This window comes from Mustela lutreola, chromosome 3, assembly GCF_030435805.1.
Source record: "Mustela lutreola isolate mMusLut2 chromosome 3, mMusLut2.pri, whole genome shotgun sequence".
Classification (NCBI taxonomy): domain Eukaryota; kingdom Metazoa; phylum Chordata; class Mammalia; order Carnivora; family Mustelidae; genus Mustela; species Mustela lutreola.
Genome location: NC_081292.1, coordinates 164,317,723 through 164,335,688, shown reverse-complemented (window position 1 = coordinate 164,335,688; position 17,966 = coordinate 164,317,723). Strand labels below are relative to the sequence as shown.

The window sequence follows — 17,966 nt, the reverse complement described above, 5'->3', positions numbered from 1 at the left end:
TCTGGCTGCTCCTCCTGAGTTCCTTCCACCTCTGACCCCACCTGTATCCTGCATCCACAGCTCCAGCTGAGCAGACTGCTCTGCCTGTGTCCTGGTCTGTGCTGGGCACCCTGGCTTACTCAGCGCCCAACCCCCCCCCCCCCACCCATGGCCCTGATGAGGGTGCAAGAGGCATAAGTTCGGGGTCTTAGAAAGATTGGGCTGACATGCATTTTCCTCACAGAGCCTTGGTTGTGGGAAGCAGCACAAAGCCGGCTACAGACAGTGCTGCCAGACCAGCCCTGTGGGTGATACAGGGCCCGAGTTGGACCCCATGTGCGGTCCTTATGGTGTCTGTCTCTGCGGTGGGTCCTCCGGCTCTGACCTCACATGTGCTGCCCACTCTGGGCGGACACCTGCGGCTAACACCTGGCCATCAGCAGGGCCCTCTGTGAGCACAGGACATGGGACTCTGACTCCACGACTGTCCCCTCATGGCCTCACTCAAGGCTGCACAGCCATCAGGCATGCTCACCTATTATGTTCTTTGCCCCGTTCTGAGGTGCCACCTAAGGACCAGGACTGAGGGCCAGATGCCTAGTGACCAGACCAGGAACCCCAACAAGCACAGATGCTGGCCACATGCAGGCTCTGCCCAGGCCCCACACAGAGAGCACATCCGAGCCACAGGAGAAAGCTACTGCCCTCCAGGTGGGGGATCCCTGCCTGCCCTCCATTCAGCAGTCTGCACTGCTCTGTGCTCTGGTCCTCCAAAAGGCCACACCAGTCAGGGTAGCTTCAGTGGGACAGAGTGGAAACACCACCACCACACCTGTGTCTGTAGCACTGAGGTGGGACAGGCCACCATGCCCCTGGGATGCAGCCTGGCTGGGCCCAACTCGGGATTGTGCCTGCTAGGAAGGGCTCTCCGGCAAGCCCTTGGCTGCTAAGGAAGGCGGGAGCTTCCACGGTGCTTTTTCAGATGAGTTTTTATTGGTGCCTCTAAGAAATTCAGAATTTCAGGTGATGACCATCTCACTGGAACTGCCTACATGTGGTCATGAGACTCCCGTAAGAAAGCAGTCATTTACTGGTGCTTGAGAGGATAGGAGGACAGAGGAAGCTTGCAGCACTGCCAGCGGCACCTCCAGTGTGCCTGCTGACTTGTCTCTGCTCTGTGCACCATGAGCACGTCGTCTGGGAGTCCACCATCCCCCCCAGCTCGGCCTCACAGGACCAAAAGACGGAGTGCTGCATGGCTACTTCCATAGCTCGCCTAGTGGCCTCTCTGTGACGGCCTGGATGGTGTCCACAGAGAGGGCGTGGATTTCCTTGTGGACATCTTCAATGCTTTTGGAGGCGTCGACCATCTGTCCCCCACGGGGGAGGCAGGAGAAAAAGAGAATGGTTAATGCTCTTCACTACTTTCAGTGTGTAGGGATTTCAGACAGGGCTGGGTTCTAGAGGGGCACAGTACACCTCTGGGGTTCTTCATCCTACACCTTTGTCTGACCTTTGCCCTTCTCAGGGGAGGGGGAACTTGGCCTATGTCCTTGGGATGAAGCTGACCCACACTCCTGCTGCGGCTTAGATACAGGAGAAACACCCCATCTTGCCACTGATCAGACCCTCTCCCTCCCCCAGCTCATGCCAGCAGGCAGGTCAGTGGGGCACCTGCACATCAGCACCCACCCCATCCTGTTTGGTAGGGCTTTGGTTTCTGCAAAGGAGGCTGGGAGAGTCTGCCCCTCTGAGGCCATGCCCGGATGCTGCTCAGAGCTGAAGAAAGTTCTGCACTTTAGAAGCTAACCCTGGGTTTGACTCCTCTCCTTCTGGGGAAGAGGATTCCATCCTGACCCAGCTGGCTGCTCTCCCCCTCGATGAAAGCATGAGGACCTCTGGTCACTTCATGACCCAGCCACCTGAGAAACCACTCTCTGCCTGAAGCAAGGATGACCAAGCTGGACAGAATCTTCTGTGTGCTCAGGGTGGGGTGCCCCGTCTCACTGTTGGTCCAGGCTCGGTCCTGATGGGGCCTCTGGGGCAGGCAATTCTGCAGAAGCTGAGGTGATTATGGACTCACTCAGAGGCATGTATGACCATCTGGGAGGTCTGACTGCACAGCTCGCAATGATCTGCCCAGCCTGAGACCCCACGCAGTGACAGCCGCCTGAAGGCTCTTGGGACTGCTTACTGCAAACCATGAACTAGGTTGAACCTCACACATGGGTGTAATACATGTGCGTGCACACACACTCTGCATGTGACCTCGTACACAGGCATACTACGTGCACACACACACTGCACACGGGCGTACTATGCACACATTACAGATAAACGCGCACATTACATATAAACTCTAACGCAGGCAATCACATCTATACCACATTTCTAGTCCTCTGAGGGCCCAGGGGCAGAAACAGCACCGTGCCAACAAGCCCCTGGACCCAGATTTAGGATAGCTTTCCTCTCAAAATGGAAGCATGGAAACCTGGGGAAGCAGCCAAACCCAGAGCGGGGCTGGAAGCAGACAGGATGAACCCCGAAAGTATTAATGTGCTGGGGGGCAGTCAGTGTTCCAATGTGCAGGGGACCCACGAGAAGGTAACAGAGCTGCTGGGTGGGGCACAGCATAGACGGCAGGGAGTCAAAACAGAAACAAAACACGAATCTGTACAGATATGAATGTACAGGTAAATTGAAAATCCGATGAGCTGTGAGATTTTTACATGGTTTTTAAGAATCTCATCACAAACTGCTTCTTATTTATAGAGGGAGATAGAGTCCATGTCCCTGTGGAGAAGCCTTGCAAGTACCACTTGCAAGGTGGTGAAAGGGGATGTCACTCGGCCATACAAAAGGTTGAGCTCTTGCCATCGGCAACAACATGGGTGGCCCTAGATGGTATCATCCTCTGTGAAATGAATCACACGAAGAATGACAGATACTGTAGGATTTCGCTTATATGTGGAGTCTCATATAAGTGAATAATCGCACACAGAAGCTAAGCCATAAGCGCAGAGGACACACAGCTGCCCCCTTGGGGGAGGGGGTGGGGACAGACAGATGAGAGGCACCGCACAGGGACTATGGTCAGGGATCCCGTGATGGCGCTGTGTACTGATAGGTGCAGCCACCTGTGTGGTGAGCCCCGAGTAACGTACAAGCCTGTCTAGTCACTTGGCTGCACACCAACGTTCGTCTAAGTGTGTGTCAGCGACATGCGAATAAAAATAAATACCCCAGAAAGTGAACATCATCAAAAGTGGAACAAAAGGGAATCCTACACACATGGCAGGATGCAGTGAGAATCCAGTGCCCCACCCAGGCCACCAGCAAAGACACACAGCCTGGATCCCACCACAGGGAAAAAGCAGAGTCCACTGGACACTCACAAATCACCCCCGTGAACTTCAAAAGTGTCAATGTCATGAAAGTCACACAAGCTGGAGAATAGAGAAGGAACTGTACACTGAGTCATTTGTTAAAAAGGACACTAGTAGGGGGGCGCCTGGGTGGCTCAGTGGGTTAGGCCTCTGCCTTCGGCTCGGGTCATGATCCCAGGGTCCTGGGATCGAGTCCCACATCGGGCTCTCTGCTTGGCAGGGAGCCTGCTTCCTGCCCCCCCCGCCCCCCCGCTTGTGATCTCTCTCTGTCAAATAAATAAAAAAAATCTTTAAAAAAAAAAAAAAAGGACACTAGTGGGACCAGTGGGGGAGCCTGAATGGGGCCTGGGGACCTGCGGGTAGCAAGGGATGCACAGTAATGTCCCGGTTTTGATAGTACACAGCAGGGAAGGGGCACCAGAGACTAATTTGTTCTCAAATGGTCCCAGGAAGAATTTTTTGTATTGTACTTGGAAGTTTTAAGGTGGTTTTTGTTGTTGTTGTTGTTATTGTTTAATTCAAAGAATGTTAAAAAAGTTAATTTTCAGACAAACAAAAGCTGAGAGTTCTATCCTAGGAGATCCAGCATACAGGAAATGTTTAAAGATGTTCTTAAGTTGAAGAAGTGACATGAGATGAAAACCTGGGAGGTTCAGGGTGAAGAGAGCCAGCACTGGTTGGAAAGAGATGGTCTCCTGTTTCTTTCCCCACTCCCACTCCAGATTTCATACCTTCTTGTCTTGTTCCTTACAGGGTTTGAAATGTGTTATAAATTAAGAATTGCCTAAACCACATAGAACCGATTGGCAAAGGAAAAACAGAAATGGAACAGAACTTTGTAATTTCTTATATGATAAAATTATACAGTACAAAAATGGGATTGAAGCTTCCATGTGCGGAAAGAAATGCCCTTTTCGACCATTAGACAAGTGCACGGGCTCACCACTGATGTGAGCTCATGAGAGATGGAGAGCCTGTGGATACACAGGCATCCTCTGCTTTGTGAAAGCTCGCAGTACACCACTTTGCTTTCGTGAAGGATTTAGGTTAGTACCTATTTTTGCTAACAGAAAAAGATCCAGAAAGTGTTTTTGCTTTTACAAAAAAAGGTGAAAAGCAAAAAGTTCATTCAGTGTCAGCACTGCAGGGAGCTGTCCCAGGCACCCAGAGCAGCAGAAGGCGCCTGTGTGCTCCTTGGGAATCTCTCTTGGCAGCTCGATGTCTGGCCGCAAGAGCTCGGCTCTGTGTCTGGGAGCTTCATCTCCATTGACTCTGTGTGTCTGTTAGCAAGTTGTGTCCTAAGTACCAGAAAAGCCCAAGAGAGGTGATTTTCTAACTCTGGGAACACTCAGAAAGGTTTTCATGTCAATCAGTGGTGATTGCTTCTTTGCTTTATGGCATTTTCACTCATGAGCGGTTTCATGGGAACACTGTACTTCTAGCTAGTGGTGAAAGCCATACTTTAAAAATATGTGTGCAAACTGTGTCACAAAGAAGCCCCCTGAGAGGAACCCCCACCCTGGCAATGAGCAAGCAGAAGTCAATGAGGATGAATGGGGAGGGCCGCAGACAGGCAGGTCGCGGGAGAAGCACCAACCAGACAAGATGGCCAAAGTAGGAACCGAGGCCAACGGAGCAGCAAGAAGGCTGCCTGTCTCACCAGTAAGACCTGTCAACCACCCTCGGTATCAGCTTTCTGGTTGCCAGGCTGCCTCTGACCACACAGGGACAAAGCTGTGTCCAGGCCACCAGGGTGCGCTCACATGAACTGGGTCTGGGGATGGGCGTGTGCAGGGAGGGCATGGGGAAGGGGCCCAATCTGGAACCCCTGGTGTCCCTCCTCAGGGAGGACCTGATGGTCCTTCATGGATGGAGACTGGGGCTAGGCCCTGGGTGAGGTGCGGAGGTGGAGGGAACAGAGCTGCAGGGCACTGAGCACAAGGAGACAGCACAGTGTGGTTGGGGGGTGGGCATGAGCCTGAGGGTGAGGCCCAGGCCTGGGAGTAAGAGTGTAGACAAGTGCTCATCCCCACAAAAGGAAACAAGGAATGGCCCTGGGGCCAAAATGGCAGGATAGGGTTGAGAGGGAGACAGCAAATGACTCCCAGGCAGTGGGGGATGAGCCCCAAACCAGCCAGTCCCAACTTTCAGGGTTTATGGGGCCTGTAGACACAACAAGCCAGAGTGCGACTCACAAGTGAAAGAGAGAAGGCAGTGTGACGAGTGCCTTATAGGTCGGTGTTCTAGGTGACAAGCATGGCAAAACCTGGCAGAGGACAGCTGCCTGTGCAGAACTGCTGTTTGGGAGGGGTTATCTGGCCCATTCTCCCCAAATCACCCAGCAGGTACCCATCTCCCTTGTTTCACACAATCACAAAGGAGCAGAAACTGAGAGGGTGCTGAGGCCCCACCAGTGGAGCAGCCCTTGGCCAATGGCACCGCTCAGGCGCAGGACCTGAGCCACTTGTTGGCGGCTTCCAGCCAGCCGGTTCTGGGGGCAACACTAGAAGACACCCTCACCTTCCAGTTCAGAGTCTTGTCCGCCATTAGCTGGTGGAAGCAACGCAGTGCCCGCTCCTGGAAGTTCCCGTTCTCGTAGCGTTCACGGCCGAACTCTCCCCGCGCCGCAGCCTCCGCCAGCCCTAACTGAAGGAACACCACCAGGTCCGGCTTGGGGAGGCCCACGTCCGGCTGCTTGCACCAATCCAGGGAGAAATTCTGGCAGCATGGAACCCAAGAGTTAGAGAAAGAAGGTTTAATTGAGTCTAATTCTTTTTTTTTTAAAAGATTTTATTTATTTGACAGAGAGAGATCATAAATAGGCAGAAAGGCAGGCAGAGAGAGAGAGAGAGAGAGGAGGAAGCAGGCTCCCTGCTGAGCAGAGAGCCTGATGCGGGACTCGATCCCAGGACCCTGAGATCATGACCTGAGCCAAAGGCAGCCGCTTAACCCACTGAGCCACTCAGGCGCCCTGGAGTCTAATTCTTGATTTCAAAATTCATAAAAGGGGAGAAATGAGCTAATGTCCAGCTGATATACCAAAAATGGAGCCTTCTTACATGGGAATGGTTTTTATTCCTGAGATCTCAAATGGTTTTGCCTTCTCCCACAAATCCTTCGTTTGCATTGACTTTGTGAATATACATTCAAAGATAGGATTCCCCAAAGCCCCGTGGAATCAGCACCTACAGCCTGGGTCCAAGGGTGGGCATGCCAACACAGTCCCATGCCTTCTGGCCAGGTGGAATGCTCAGTCCATGTGGCAGACCCTGGAGGCCCACCGCACACAGGAGGCCTGGGGTAGGCAGCAGATGGGCCCATGGGGGGAACGACCCCTAGTTTGGGTCCTGTACCTATACCTCTGCTGGGTAAGGGCATGAGCCCCCTTGAGAGAATGCTGGAGCCCTGCTGCAAGCATGTGCCACAGGCCTCTCCTCCACCCTCCTGCTCCTATTCAACCCATCAACTTCTAAAAATATGTCCCCATTTTTAGAGGAAAAGGTCATGTCCAGGAAGGCCCTGTCTCAAAGCCACAGAGCTCTGAAGACTTAGGTTTAGAACCCAGCTCTGCGCTGGGAGCTATAGGCTTAAGTAAGGTACTCAGCTGAGGAGTGAGCCCGTCAGCCCCCACAGACCCCCAGTAGCACATCAGGAAGACACGAGGGAGACAGTCCAGGACATGGCGGTCACTTGCCCCATCCTCCTCTTCCAGACGGAATCTCACTGACTAACACTTCCATAGGGCAAGTGTCCTTTTAGAAAAATTCCAGCCAGCACACGAGGAATGATGGGCAGAATTGAGGTCACCATTTTGCAACCCCTCGTGAAGGTACCATCACAAACCCAGTTTGTTACCACAAACGAGATAGCCAGATGCCCCGTGTCTCTCGATATGAGAGCCCAGAACTCCTTCAAGTAATCTCTCCAAAATAAAATCTTAAAAGATTTTAATGCAAGTTAAAAAGGAAATGTGGGAGCCTGTATCATCACAGAGATCTAAGACACACGTCCAGTACGGCCCTGACATGGATTCCGATCCAGTTCGACTGCAGAAACCCAGGATGAGTCCATTTCTAAGTGAATGGCCACTGCACACATGGACCGAATGATGGCAGCATGAAACACCTGCATTTGTAAGAAGTCATTTTGGGACATGAGCTGAAGTGTTCACGAAGGAGCTGGTGATGTGTCTGGTGGGTCAGGGCAGAGAGCAGCAGGGGACAGTGCTGGGTGGGATATCATTTTCTCAGCTGGTATGTAGCTGAAAAGTTCTACTAAGCCGCAGACCACAGTGGCAGAGTAGCCCCTGTACTCCAAATGACAGCTCCATGGCTGGCTTGCGGAGGCCAGGAAAACCCACAGAAGGTGCCCGACATGCACCATCCACTCTGTAAACATGACACTGAACAGAGAAGCACTGCTGAGCGACCATCGTGGGGAAGGGACATGGTGACACCCACCGTTGACATTACCAATGAGCTACGGTTCCGTCAACATCTGCTCCTCCCACTGATACACAGCAAGTGGACCAGGCAAAGGAAAGGGCCCTAACGAACCACAAGCTCCTGAGTCCGCACCTGGCATCATCCCACTGGGGCCATGCAGCACTCACCTCCTTTGCACTGGTGAAGGCGACACCAGAGAATGCATATCTGTCAACGACGAGGGTGATGCCCTGGTCCAACTTCTTCTTGATCAGAGGCCTAAAAACAGAGAGCGTTTCTGAGCCATGGTCCTGGCTTCCCAGGCCGACAGTGTAATTCACCAATACATAAACCAGCGCAGTGAAGGGAGGACAGGGCAGCAATTTGCGGCCTCGTGTGTATTCAGAAAAGCTCCGGGTCTTCTCTTCAGAAGATGCCACTGGGGTACTCCCAGCAAAGCCCAATGTGGAGAAGATAAGTCCACGAAAACAGAACAATCACAACTGGTGAAGACGAATGAACAGAGGCATGCTTGAGGGCTGTCTGGGCGAGGATGAGGAGGGGCGAGTGTGGGGGGATGCAGAGGGGCTGGGTGATCCTGCTGGGAAGGAGAGCAAAGGCGCAGATGCAGTGAGGATGGGATCATGCTTGCTGCCTAGAGTCTGAAGGGCCAGGATGAGGAGGGACAGGCTGGCCAAGGATGTCCTCAACCAGGTGACGGCAGCTCAACCCCCATCCCCCTGCCCCAAGACCTTAGGAGGACACGCAAACAAGGAGCTTGACGTTAGTAGGAAGTGTCACTTGCACTTTGTGGAAGAGAAAGATGAGATGCCCTTGAGGAGCTCACAGAACGGTAGGGAGGGAGAAGGTACACCTCCAGCAATAAAATGCAGTTTCCATCACAGCATTAGCTATAATCGCAAACTATTAAAAACAATTACTTGATCTCACAAACAGAAAATTGGTAGAAAATATAACTACAGCACATGCCCAAGAGGACAATTCTCCTGTATGAAGAGCAAGGGCTAAGTCCATCAGCTGACACCACCACCTCCTGATGTCATTGGGAAAGCAGAGGACCACACGTGACAGGCTACGTTTTGAGGAACGGGGCAAACTGGAGAATGAAGACATCACATATATCTCTGCCTGTAAAATAATTCCATAGGGGAACACTAGAATGGAATAGGGGGCAGCTGTGTGGCTCAGTGGGTTAAACCTCTGCCTTCAGCTCAGGTCATGATCTCAGGGTCCTGGGATTGAGCCCCACTTCGGGCTCTCTGCTTGGCAGGGAGTCTGCTTCCCCTTCTCTCTGTGTTTACATGTGATCTTCTGCTGATTAAATAAATAACATCCTTATTTTAAAAAAAAATGAATGGAATAGGCTACCCACAGAGGATGGGCAGAAGTGGGTGCGTAAGGCAGTGACCTTTTTCTTTGACTCTGACTTTTAGAACCATTTAATGTTTCATGTATTCAAAAATTAAATCAAATGGGGAAAAAAAACGCCTAAAATCACATACAAAGTCAAATGAACTGTACCCAGATGAACACACAGTGAAGAGCAGAAAATCCTGCCCAAAGAGACCTCTGAACATAGCACTCAGGGTGCTCCTGTTAAAAGGACAGAGGTGAAAACCAGCAGTGACCTCTATGTAGGCTTTTACAGAGGGGTATAGACTGACGATGCCATGAGCCAGGAAGAGAATGGCACCGGGCTGGACCACCAGGTATCAGTGACCAGAGAGAGAGAAACAGACACAGACGAAGATAAACTTACACGCAGGTCCGACCACAACTGGAGTCTAGAGTCAGGGATGCTCACTAGCAGCAAGCACCCAGGGCCCAGATGTTGTACTCTGCAACTACACAGAAAGGAGCAGCTGGCTCCTGGGCTGGAGCAGGAGAAAACACAAGAGAAACCTGAACATCTTGTTCTCCCAGAAAGTTCTCAAAAAATGGACACAGGAGCCAACGTGAAGAGATTTCCAGAGGCCAAATTTGCAATAATCTGAACATCAAAACAGCTGATAGTGTGACCCACCAAGTAAAAAAGAGCATGTGAGCCCATGTCGATGATGGGACGCATGGATGAGCAGGGGAGGCTCTTCCTTACATAGGAAGCCGACTAATACATGCAGAAGTGACGGATTAGAAAAGTGACCATCTGTGGGACGCCTGGGTGGCTCAGTGGGTTAAGCCGCTGCCTTCGGCTCAGGTCATGATCTCAGAGTCCTGGGATCGAGTCCCACATCAGGCTCTCTGCTCAGCAGGGAGCCTGCTTCCTCCTCTCTCTCTGCCTAACTTGTGATCTCTCTCTCTGTCAAATAAATAAATAAATAAATCTTTAAAAAAAAAAAAAAAAAAAAAAAAGAAAAAAGAAAAAAGAAAAGTGACCATCTGAAATCACAATGGACTCAAGCAGGTTTATTAATGAACAATAAAGTACAAAATCAAAGTTTGATAAGGAAGGGGATATTTATGTAGTTTTATAGTATTCCCTCCCCTTTCTTATACTGATTTTTTAAAAAAGTTTTATTTATTTGCCAGAGATAACACACAAGCAGGGGGAGCATCAGGCAGAGGGAGAAGCAGGCTCCCCACAGAACAGGGAGCCTGATGTGGGACTTGATCCCAGGACCCTGGGATGATGACCTGAGCTGAAGGTAGATGCTCAAATGACTGACCCACCCACATGTCCCTCCCCTTTTGACTACTTGTAACAGGAAGGAGTCATTTGGTGGAACAGCCTGGCCAGCACACCTTTCACAAGCAATCCAGTGATGGCCAAACCGCACTGGATCCCTCCTGGCTCATTGTCCTAGACAACTGACCCAACGTCACTTCCATGGTATTCCTGACAAAAATACAAATCCAGCTCTACTTGTGAGGAAACATCAGACCAACTATGAATTTCATAAAATAAATGACCTGTAAATTTTTAGAAAGTGAGGAAATGATAACACAAGTGTGACAAAGTATGAATAACAGGTGAAGTCTGGATTCTTGGCACTGTTCTTACAACTCTTCCAGCTGACTAGAATTATTCCAAAAAACTGCTAGACTGGGGCACCTGGCTGGCTCAGTGGGTTAAAGCCTCTGCCTTTGGCTCAGGTCATGGTCTCAGGGTCCTGGGATCGAGCCCCACATCAGCCTCTCTGCTCAGCAGGGAGCCTGTTTCCTCCTCTCTCTCTCTTCCTGCCTCTCTGCCTACTTGTGATCTCTGTCTATCAAATAAATAAATAAAATCTTTAAAAAATCAACTGCTAGATTGAGGAGGTAAAAGAAACCGCTCATTTCTAGGAGTGAATTCTTGCAGGCAGTGCTATTTACGACTCTCCTGGAGGAGCACTGGGTTTTGGTAAACAGAGGATAGGGAGGGAAATGGAGGGTGCCACCCCATTCTGCGAGGGGAGTGCCACACGCTCTGTGCTCCTGAACTTTAAAGATGCCAGAGGACAAGCATTTTTGGGAACCAGGAACTGACTCAGTTAAGACGAAGCATAGCAGAAAGGTGGACAATTAAAGGGCTGGAGGAAAACACCAGTTTCTCTAAAAGTTCTTCCAAACAGCCCAGGTTGACTGAGCCCTCATCCCCAGGCCTGCCTGGCCAGCTTTCCTTGACCCTGGCTGGGGGCACCGCCATGGGACACCACCACAACCGCCACTCTGATGAGGAAACTGCGATGCAGAGCAGCTGTGCAGGGCCACGGTCACACAGCTGGTGGGCAGTGGTGCCACATGTGACTCTGGCATCTGACCTGTCAACCAAGGACTTTCAAATCTAACCAATCAAATGGCGGTGGCTGGAATGACCCGAAGGTGTAGCTGTGGGAGCTGAGACAGAAGAGATAGAGCATAGGCACGCTAGGGGGGGCAGGATCACTAGGAAGCCAGGTTAGCATTTTCACTTTTTAATGGAACTGCCTTATTTTTCTATAAAGCCTTCAAAAGTAAAATCGGAACAATTATACCATAAATTCCAGATGTATTAAGGACTATAAAAATGATCTCATTTTGCTCTTTTCCTTCGGAGTGAGAAGTACTTTCCAAAGCAGACACTACTAAACCAGAAGAGAGCAGTCCAGGTTTGACTGTAAGAGCGAATGGTGCAAAACCACGAACAAGCATCTGGTCGAATCTACTGCCCACAGCCTTTCTGGAGAGCACCCCAGACTGACTGGAAAGTCATAGCTTAGCCAGGCAGCATCAGAAAGCCAGTTATGAGATGGTTTGTATGGGAGGACCTCTTTATTTATGTCAAAAAATAAATGGAAATGTGGGGCGCCAGAGTGGCTCAGTGGGTTAAGCCTCTGCCCTTCGGCTTGGGTCATGATCTCAGGGTCCTGGGATCAAGCCCCGCACTGGGCTCTTTGCTCAGTGGGGAGCCTGCTTCCCCTCTCTCTCTGCCTGCCTCTCTGCCTACTTGTGATCTCTGTCAAAATAAATAAAATCTTAAAAAAAAAAAAAGGAGGGGCGCCTGGGTGGCTCAGTGGGTTAGGCCGCTGCCTTCGGCTTGGGTCATGATCTCAGGGTCCTGGGATCGAGTCCCGCATCGGGCTCTCTGCTCGGCGGGGAGCCTGCTTCCTCCTCTCTCTGCCTGCCTCTCCGCCTACTTGTGATCTCTCTCTGTCAAATAAATAAATAAAATCTTTTTTTTTTTTTTTTAAAGATTTTATTTATTTGATAGAGAGAAATCACAAGTAGACGGAGAGGCAGACAGAGAGAGAGAGGGGAAGCAGGCTCCCCGCCGAGCAGAGAGCCCGATGCGGGACTCGATCCCAGGACCCTGAGATCATGACCCGAGCCGAAGGCAGCGGCCTAACCCACTGAGCCACCCAGGTGCCCCAAATAAAATCTTTAAAAAAAAAAAAAAAAAAAAAAAAAAAGGAAACAAAAGCATCTAAAAGCACACAGCACAGGCACTTGCTCACAATTAAATGCTGAGTGAAGAGGTGAAAAATGTAAAGTAAAAGGGGGGTGGGGTAAACTGAACCTCTGTTAATAATGTTGTCAACATGCGGCACTGGGGGGCTGTTTCTGACTCCAGCCAGCTCCTAATCTCAGGGGCCTGGGAATTGGGCTCATGTTCAGCACAGAGCATGCCTGTCTGTCTCCCTCTGCGCCCCACCCCCACCCTCCTCTCACCCTCTCTCATTCTCAAAGAAATAAAATCTTTACAGAAAAGCGTCCGTATCAGTTCATCCACTGTAGCAAATGTAACACACTAATCTAAGACAAATAATATGAGAAACCAGAGGCAGAAGGGGGAGGGGACAGGGGTGGAAGAACTGTACTTATCAGTAGCTTTTCCATAACCCTAAAATTACCCTACAAAACAACGTCTGTCTGTTCATTACAAAGAGGTGGCAGGGCAGGAGGAAGAAGTGCGAGTTTGTGCTCTTTGGCAAACATAGCGTTGGAGTCAGGGTAACGGATGCGCGCTCGCCCAGGTATGGCCTCGGGCTTACTGCCCACGCCCCCCCAGTCGAGAGCCGCGTTCACCCGCCGCGGTCAAGCAGGAGGTAAAGCGCTGGGGGCGGGCTGCGCGTCAGAAGCGTTTAAGCGTTTACACTTGCTCCCAGCGGTTCGCGGAGAACAGCAGATGCACCGAATGGTCCTCCAGCTCCCTTTTCTCCTCCAAGTAAGAGCTCAGCAGCCGGCCGATATCAGTTGATCTTTCTAAACAGAGAGAGAGAGAGAGAGACCCACGAAGTGAGCGCAGGCCTCCCCACCTGAGTGAGGACACGGCTGGGGCCGGGCCGCGGGCTGCGGTTTCCTTTGCGGCGCCCCCCGGATTCGGAGTGTCCCCGAGAGCCGGCCGCGGGGTGCAGGTGCCCGCACGGAAGAGCTCAAGGGAGCGAAGGCCGGAGGCCCACGACCCCGCCGCGCGCCGCTGCCGATCCGCCCGCCTGAGGCGTCGCGGGGAGACCGCCGCACCGGTGTCTCGGTGCGCACGTCCAAGGCCGGTGAGGCCATCCCTCCAGTCGCTCCGACGGGAACAGCCACGCCAGAAGCCGCGGCCCGGATTCCCGCCAGCGCCGGGACCGCCTGCCCGTCCACGACTGCAGCCACCGCCCCGCGGCCCCGACACCGAGCGGCCCCGCCGGCGCCACACCCACCCGGGAAGCGGAGCAGCTCGGCGCGGTGGCCCGCGGCGCACAGTGCTGCCACCAGCTTGCGGCTCTGCGTGCTCTTGCCGGCGCGGTCCACGCCCTCCAGCACGATGAGAGCCCCGCGCCGGGCCGCCATGCTCGCGCCTTCCCGCCGCCTGCCGTCACCGCGTCCCCGGCGTCGCTCGGCGCTCCCATTGGCGGGCGTCGGCGGCGCGCACTGCGATTGGCTGATACGGACCACCCTCCGCGGCGCGCGCTGGGACGGGCTGAAATACGCCCGCGTCCGTGGCGCGCTCTGGAATTGACTTGGGAGGATCGCACGTTGGGATTGGCTGCCATTTTCCGGCCTTGCTCAGACTGGCTGGTATCGGCCTAGGGGCGGGGCGAAGGCGGCCCCCCGTCACCCCGCCCCTTCCTGCGGACGCCCCGCCTTCCGGGGCGGTCGAGCCGGCGGTGGTGTGGGCTGGCTGTTGGCGGGGAGGCCGGGGCGGACCTTTCCTGTCCCCGCGACAGTCCCGGGGAGATGGTGGTATCGTCTACTCTGCTTCTCGGGACTGCAGGGCCGGGGGAGCCGCGAGTCAGAGATGCCGGAGGCCGCCTCGCAGGGGAGGGAAAGGGCGGTCTTGTCGGCCCTTGTGCCCGACTCCTGAGGTGGGGGTCCCCGTCCCATCCGGAGGCTCCCGGGCGCTGTTGCCCCTTCAAGGGCGTCCAGGTCGCCTGCGCATGCTCCGGGCGAGACCGTGCCGTGCTGACTCCCGAGGGTCAGTCCGCGGGTGCCAGCCCACCGGGGACAGCACTGGAAGCTGCGGGGCTGGCGACGAAGCGGACTCGCAGGCTACGACGAGCCAGGAGCCGCGTCCCGCAGTATCCCCCCGCAGCCGGCTTCGCGTCTGGACTTGTGCTGGACTTGGCCCTCAAGGCTGCTTGCTCGTGAGCTCTCGGGGGCACCTGCCGCACTGCTGCCCGCAGGAGCTTGCTGAGGTTGCCAGGGTGGGCGGCGGCGGCTTCGCGGGGTTCTGGAGCTCACCCTCCGCGACTTCCCCGACTTCTCTTCCCCAACCCCCTTAGAACGTGACTTCCCGAGGCAGCTAGCGGCTTCTTGTGCCCGGTTTACCTGATGCCGTCTGAGTTCGGGAAGGGTGGGTAGATGATCGTATTCTTCCAAAGCATTTGCCCCCTTCCTTGATGTTGATATTGGCTGTGCGGCTTCCAAGTCCTGTTGGACTCACAGCTGACTCGCGTCCTTTGAAGGGGAAGCTGTGGAAACTGTTGTTTGGCTTGGCAGTTCCCTCCTCGCCACCCCACAACGTGAGAAGAGCATATGCACAATTAGGGCTGTGTTTTCACCCTGGATCTCCAGTGAAGGAAATAAAGCTAGGGCCAGGCTACGGCCACAGACAGGTAGCACGGCAAGAAGTAAATCATCGGCATTCCGAGTCCCTCCTGGAGACTGCGGGACTCCCATAGGGAGGGTTCACTGATACAAAGGCTAGAGCGTAATGTTACAGGGATGGAAGCAATAGCCTTTAGTTTTATGTCTCCTGTTCTCAAAAGTCCCATCTCCTGGGCCTTCAAAGGATGAAAGCATTACAGTAGAGAAGGGAACCTTTCCAGGCTAGGGCAGGTGCCAGCCAGCCTTGAACCACATCTGCAGGATGAGCTCACTGAGCTACAGGGAGAACATGTAATGCAGCGTGTCAGCTTGTGAATGCCTGGCCTTGCTGGATGTCTGTGAAAATGCAGGAACCTGGCGGTTGGGGCCTTGTGTGTAGGGTGGTGGTGCCATGCCCTTTTGACTACAGCAGTTGCTAAACTAGCACAAGTAGGGTGAAGTTTGTTATTAAGGTACAACAAGCAGTTTTGCTTCGAGTCTTCAACACGTCCTGCCTCTTCTATCAGAATGACACTAAGTGCAAGTACCAGCATACCTGTGGCTTACATCTTGGGGATATTTCGTTATCACACATAACTCAAAGTCCAGAGTTAGGCATCCGATAACTGCTTCTACTGCCTGGTGATGTCAAAGGTCAGGCTCCCATGTTAGCAGTTCTAGCTTCTTCCTGGTCACAGGGTGACTTTGGCATCTCCATGCATCCAGTGCTGATCTTGTGGCCCCACTGTGGGCAGGGGCGTGGCCTCGCAGCCGGACATTGTCTCCTTTCTGCTCTGCTGCATGGACAGGTTGGTCTCAGGCCTGATGGTCAGCACAGTCGGTCCTAGAACCGTGCAAGTAGGATCTCTTCACAGCACCATGGAGGCCTTATAGGTGGGCACAAGGATGTCCACTTGGTGGAGGAAGTTACAGGGTTCTGGGCCTAAGTGTGCTTGGAGACAGGGGACATACAATGGGTTGTAAGGGGGACGCCTGGGTGGCTCAGTTGGTTAAGCAGCTGCCTTCGGCTCAGGTCATGATCCCAGCGTGCTGGGATCGAGTCCCACATCAGGCTCCTTGCTCGGCGGGGAGCCTGCTTCTCCCTCTGCCTCTGCCTGTCATTCTGTCTGCCTGTGCTCGCTCTCTCCCCCTCTCTCTCTCTGATAAATAAATAAAATCTTAAAAAAAAAAAGGTTGTAAGGTGCCAATGGCTGATGAGCACACAGGGCTCATTAGGGCCTACTCTTACATGTTTGGGATTGTCCCTTAAAAAAAACCCAAAAGGCACTAAAGCCCTTTTACTCTTCTCTCTTCCTCAAGGATTGTGGCAGCAAAGGCTTTCTCGTTGTTAGCCAGGCTAACCTGTCCAGACAGCACAGACCGTGGGGCTCCAGTGGAGCCAGTCTTCCCACCATGTGGGTGTGGAGAGAGGTCGCCAGGGTCTCTTCTTCCTCTCAATTCCCTTGGCATAGTCACATCGGTAGGTAGCATTCCTATGAATCTGGGGGGCTACTCAGTCTACAGCACTCCTGTACTTCCAGAAGAGTCTGCTAGCACATGAGTGCCCTGCTAGACTGACTTAGTTTCCCAGCCCTGCTTGCAGGTGGATGTGGCCACACAGTTAAGTGCCGATGAACCATCGGATGAACTGTGATCAGACGCAGTTTGTGCTCCTTCACCCAGCGGCCGGTGCTTTCCTTTTGCCCACTGCTTCCCCTCCCTGCAACCTGGCCTTGACCCTATTGATGACAAAACTCCCTGGGGGTACACACTGTGCTGGAAGGGGCCCACGAGTGATCCTATGGAGCCTGGCTGCTGCCCATTGGGCTATTCACACTGGGACTGCTGCACAAGAAATAAAATTCTGGGGGCGCCTGGGTGGCTCAGTCATTGAGCATCTGCCTCAGGACTACCGAGGAGTTTTCACAAGTAGTGCAGTTTCTACTGAGGCTCACTGGAACTCTCTGGAAGCCCTCCTTGCATGGCGAGAACAGTACCAGTACCTGGGACTGCTGTGCTGGTGAGGTCTCACGTAGGCATGCTGGTCCATGACGCCAATCATCTGCTACCTTCCAGCTACCCCAGTGACCTAAAGTATTACACAGAACCAAAGAATCACTCGGCTGAGCCTGGCTGAAATGTTGGGGTGCCTGGGTGGCTCAGTGGGTTAAAGCCTCTGTCTTTGGCTTGGGTTATGATCCCGGGGTCCTGGGATCGGGCCCATGTTGGGCTTTCTGCTCAGCAGGGAGCCTGCTTCCCTTCCTCTCTCCCTGCCTGTCTCTCTGCCTACTTGTGATCTCTGTCAAATAAAATCTATTTAAAAAATCCTGAGTGGTAATAAAATGGTTTTTTGAAAAAAAATTTATTGATTTATTTGACACAGAGTGAGAGAGAGAGGGAACACAAGCAGGGGGAGTGGGAGAGGGAGAAGCTCCCATCAAGCAGGGAGTTGGACACAAGCCTGGATCCCATGACCCTGGGATCATAACCTGAGCCAAAGGCAGGCGCTTAAGGACTGAAGCACCCAAGTGCTCCTAAAATGGTTCTTTTTTTTTTTTTTTTAAAGATTTTATTTATTTATTTGACAGAAATCACAAGTAGACGGAGAGGCAGGTAGAGAGAGAGGAAGGGAAGCAGGCTCCCTGCTGAGCAGAGAGCCCGATGCGGGACTCGATCCCAGGACCCTGAG

The 17,966-nt window shown here is 52.9% G+C and overlaps 1 protein-coding gene across 1 annotated transcript; it reads right to left on the bottom strand.

The window, feature by feature from the left end:
- Window positions 1–950: 950 nt before the first annotated feature.
- Window positions 951–14,079, bottom strand: DTYMK (deoxythymidylate kinase). The gene is made up of 5 exons (XM_059167408.1): window positions 13,912–14,079; window positions 13,363–13,471; window positions 7,978–8,068; window positions 5,886–6,083; window positions 951–1,349 (listed from the first exon to the last, which is right to left on the bottom strand). The coding sequence occupies exons 1-5, from the start codon at window positions 14,039–14,041 to the stop codon at window positions 1,239–1,241; spliced, it is 639 nt and encodes a 212-aa protein (XP_059023391.1). The 5' UTR covers window positions 14,042–14,079; the 3' UTR covers window positions 951–1,238.
- Window positions 14,080–17,966: the final 3,887 nt, after the last annotated feature.

Coding starts and splice junctions, on each gene's coding strand:
- DTYMK (XM_059167408.1), bottom strand. CDS start 14,041: ATGGCGGCCCGGCGCGGGGCTCTCATCGTGCTGGAGGGCGTGGACCGC. Junction 6,084..7,977: donor CCTTCACCAGTGCAAAGGAG/GTGAGTGCTGCA, acceptor CCATGCTGCCAG/AATTTCTCCCTGGATTGGTG. Junction 1,350..5,885: donor ACAAGACTCTGAACTGGAAG/GTGAGGGTGTCT, acceptor CGTGGGGGACAG/ATGGTCGACGCCTCCAAAAG.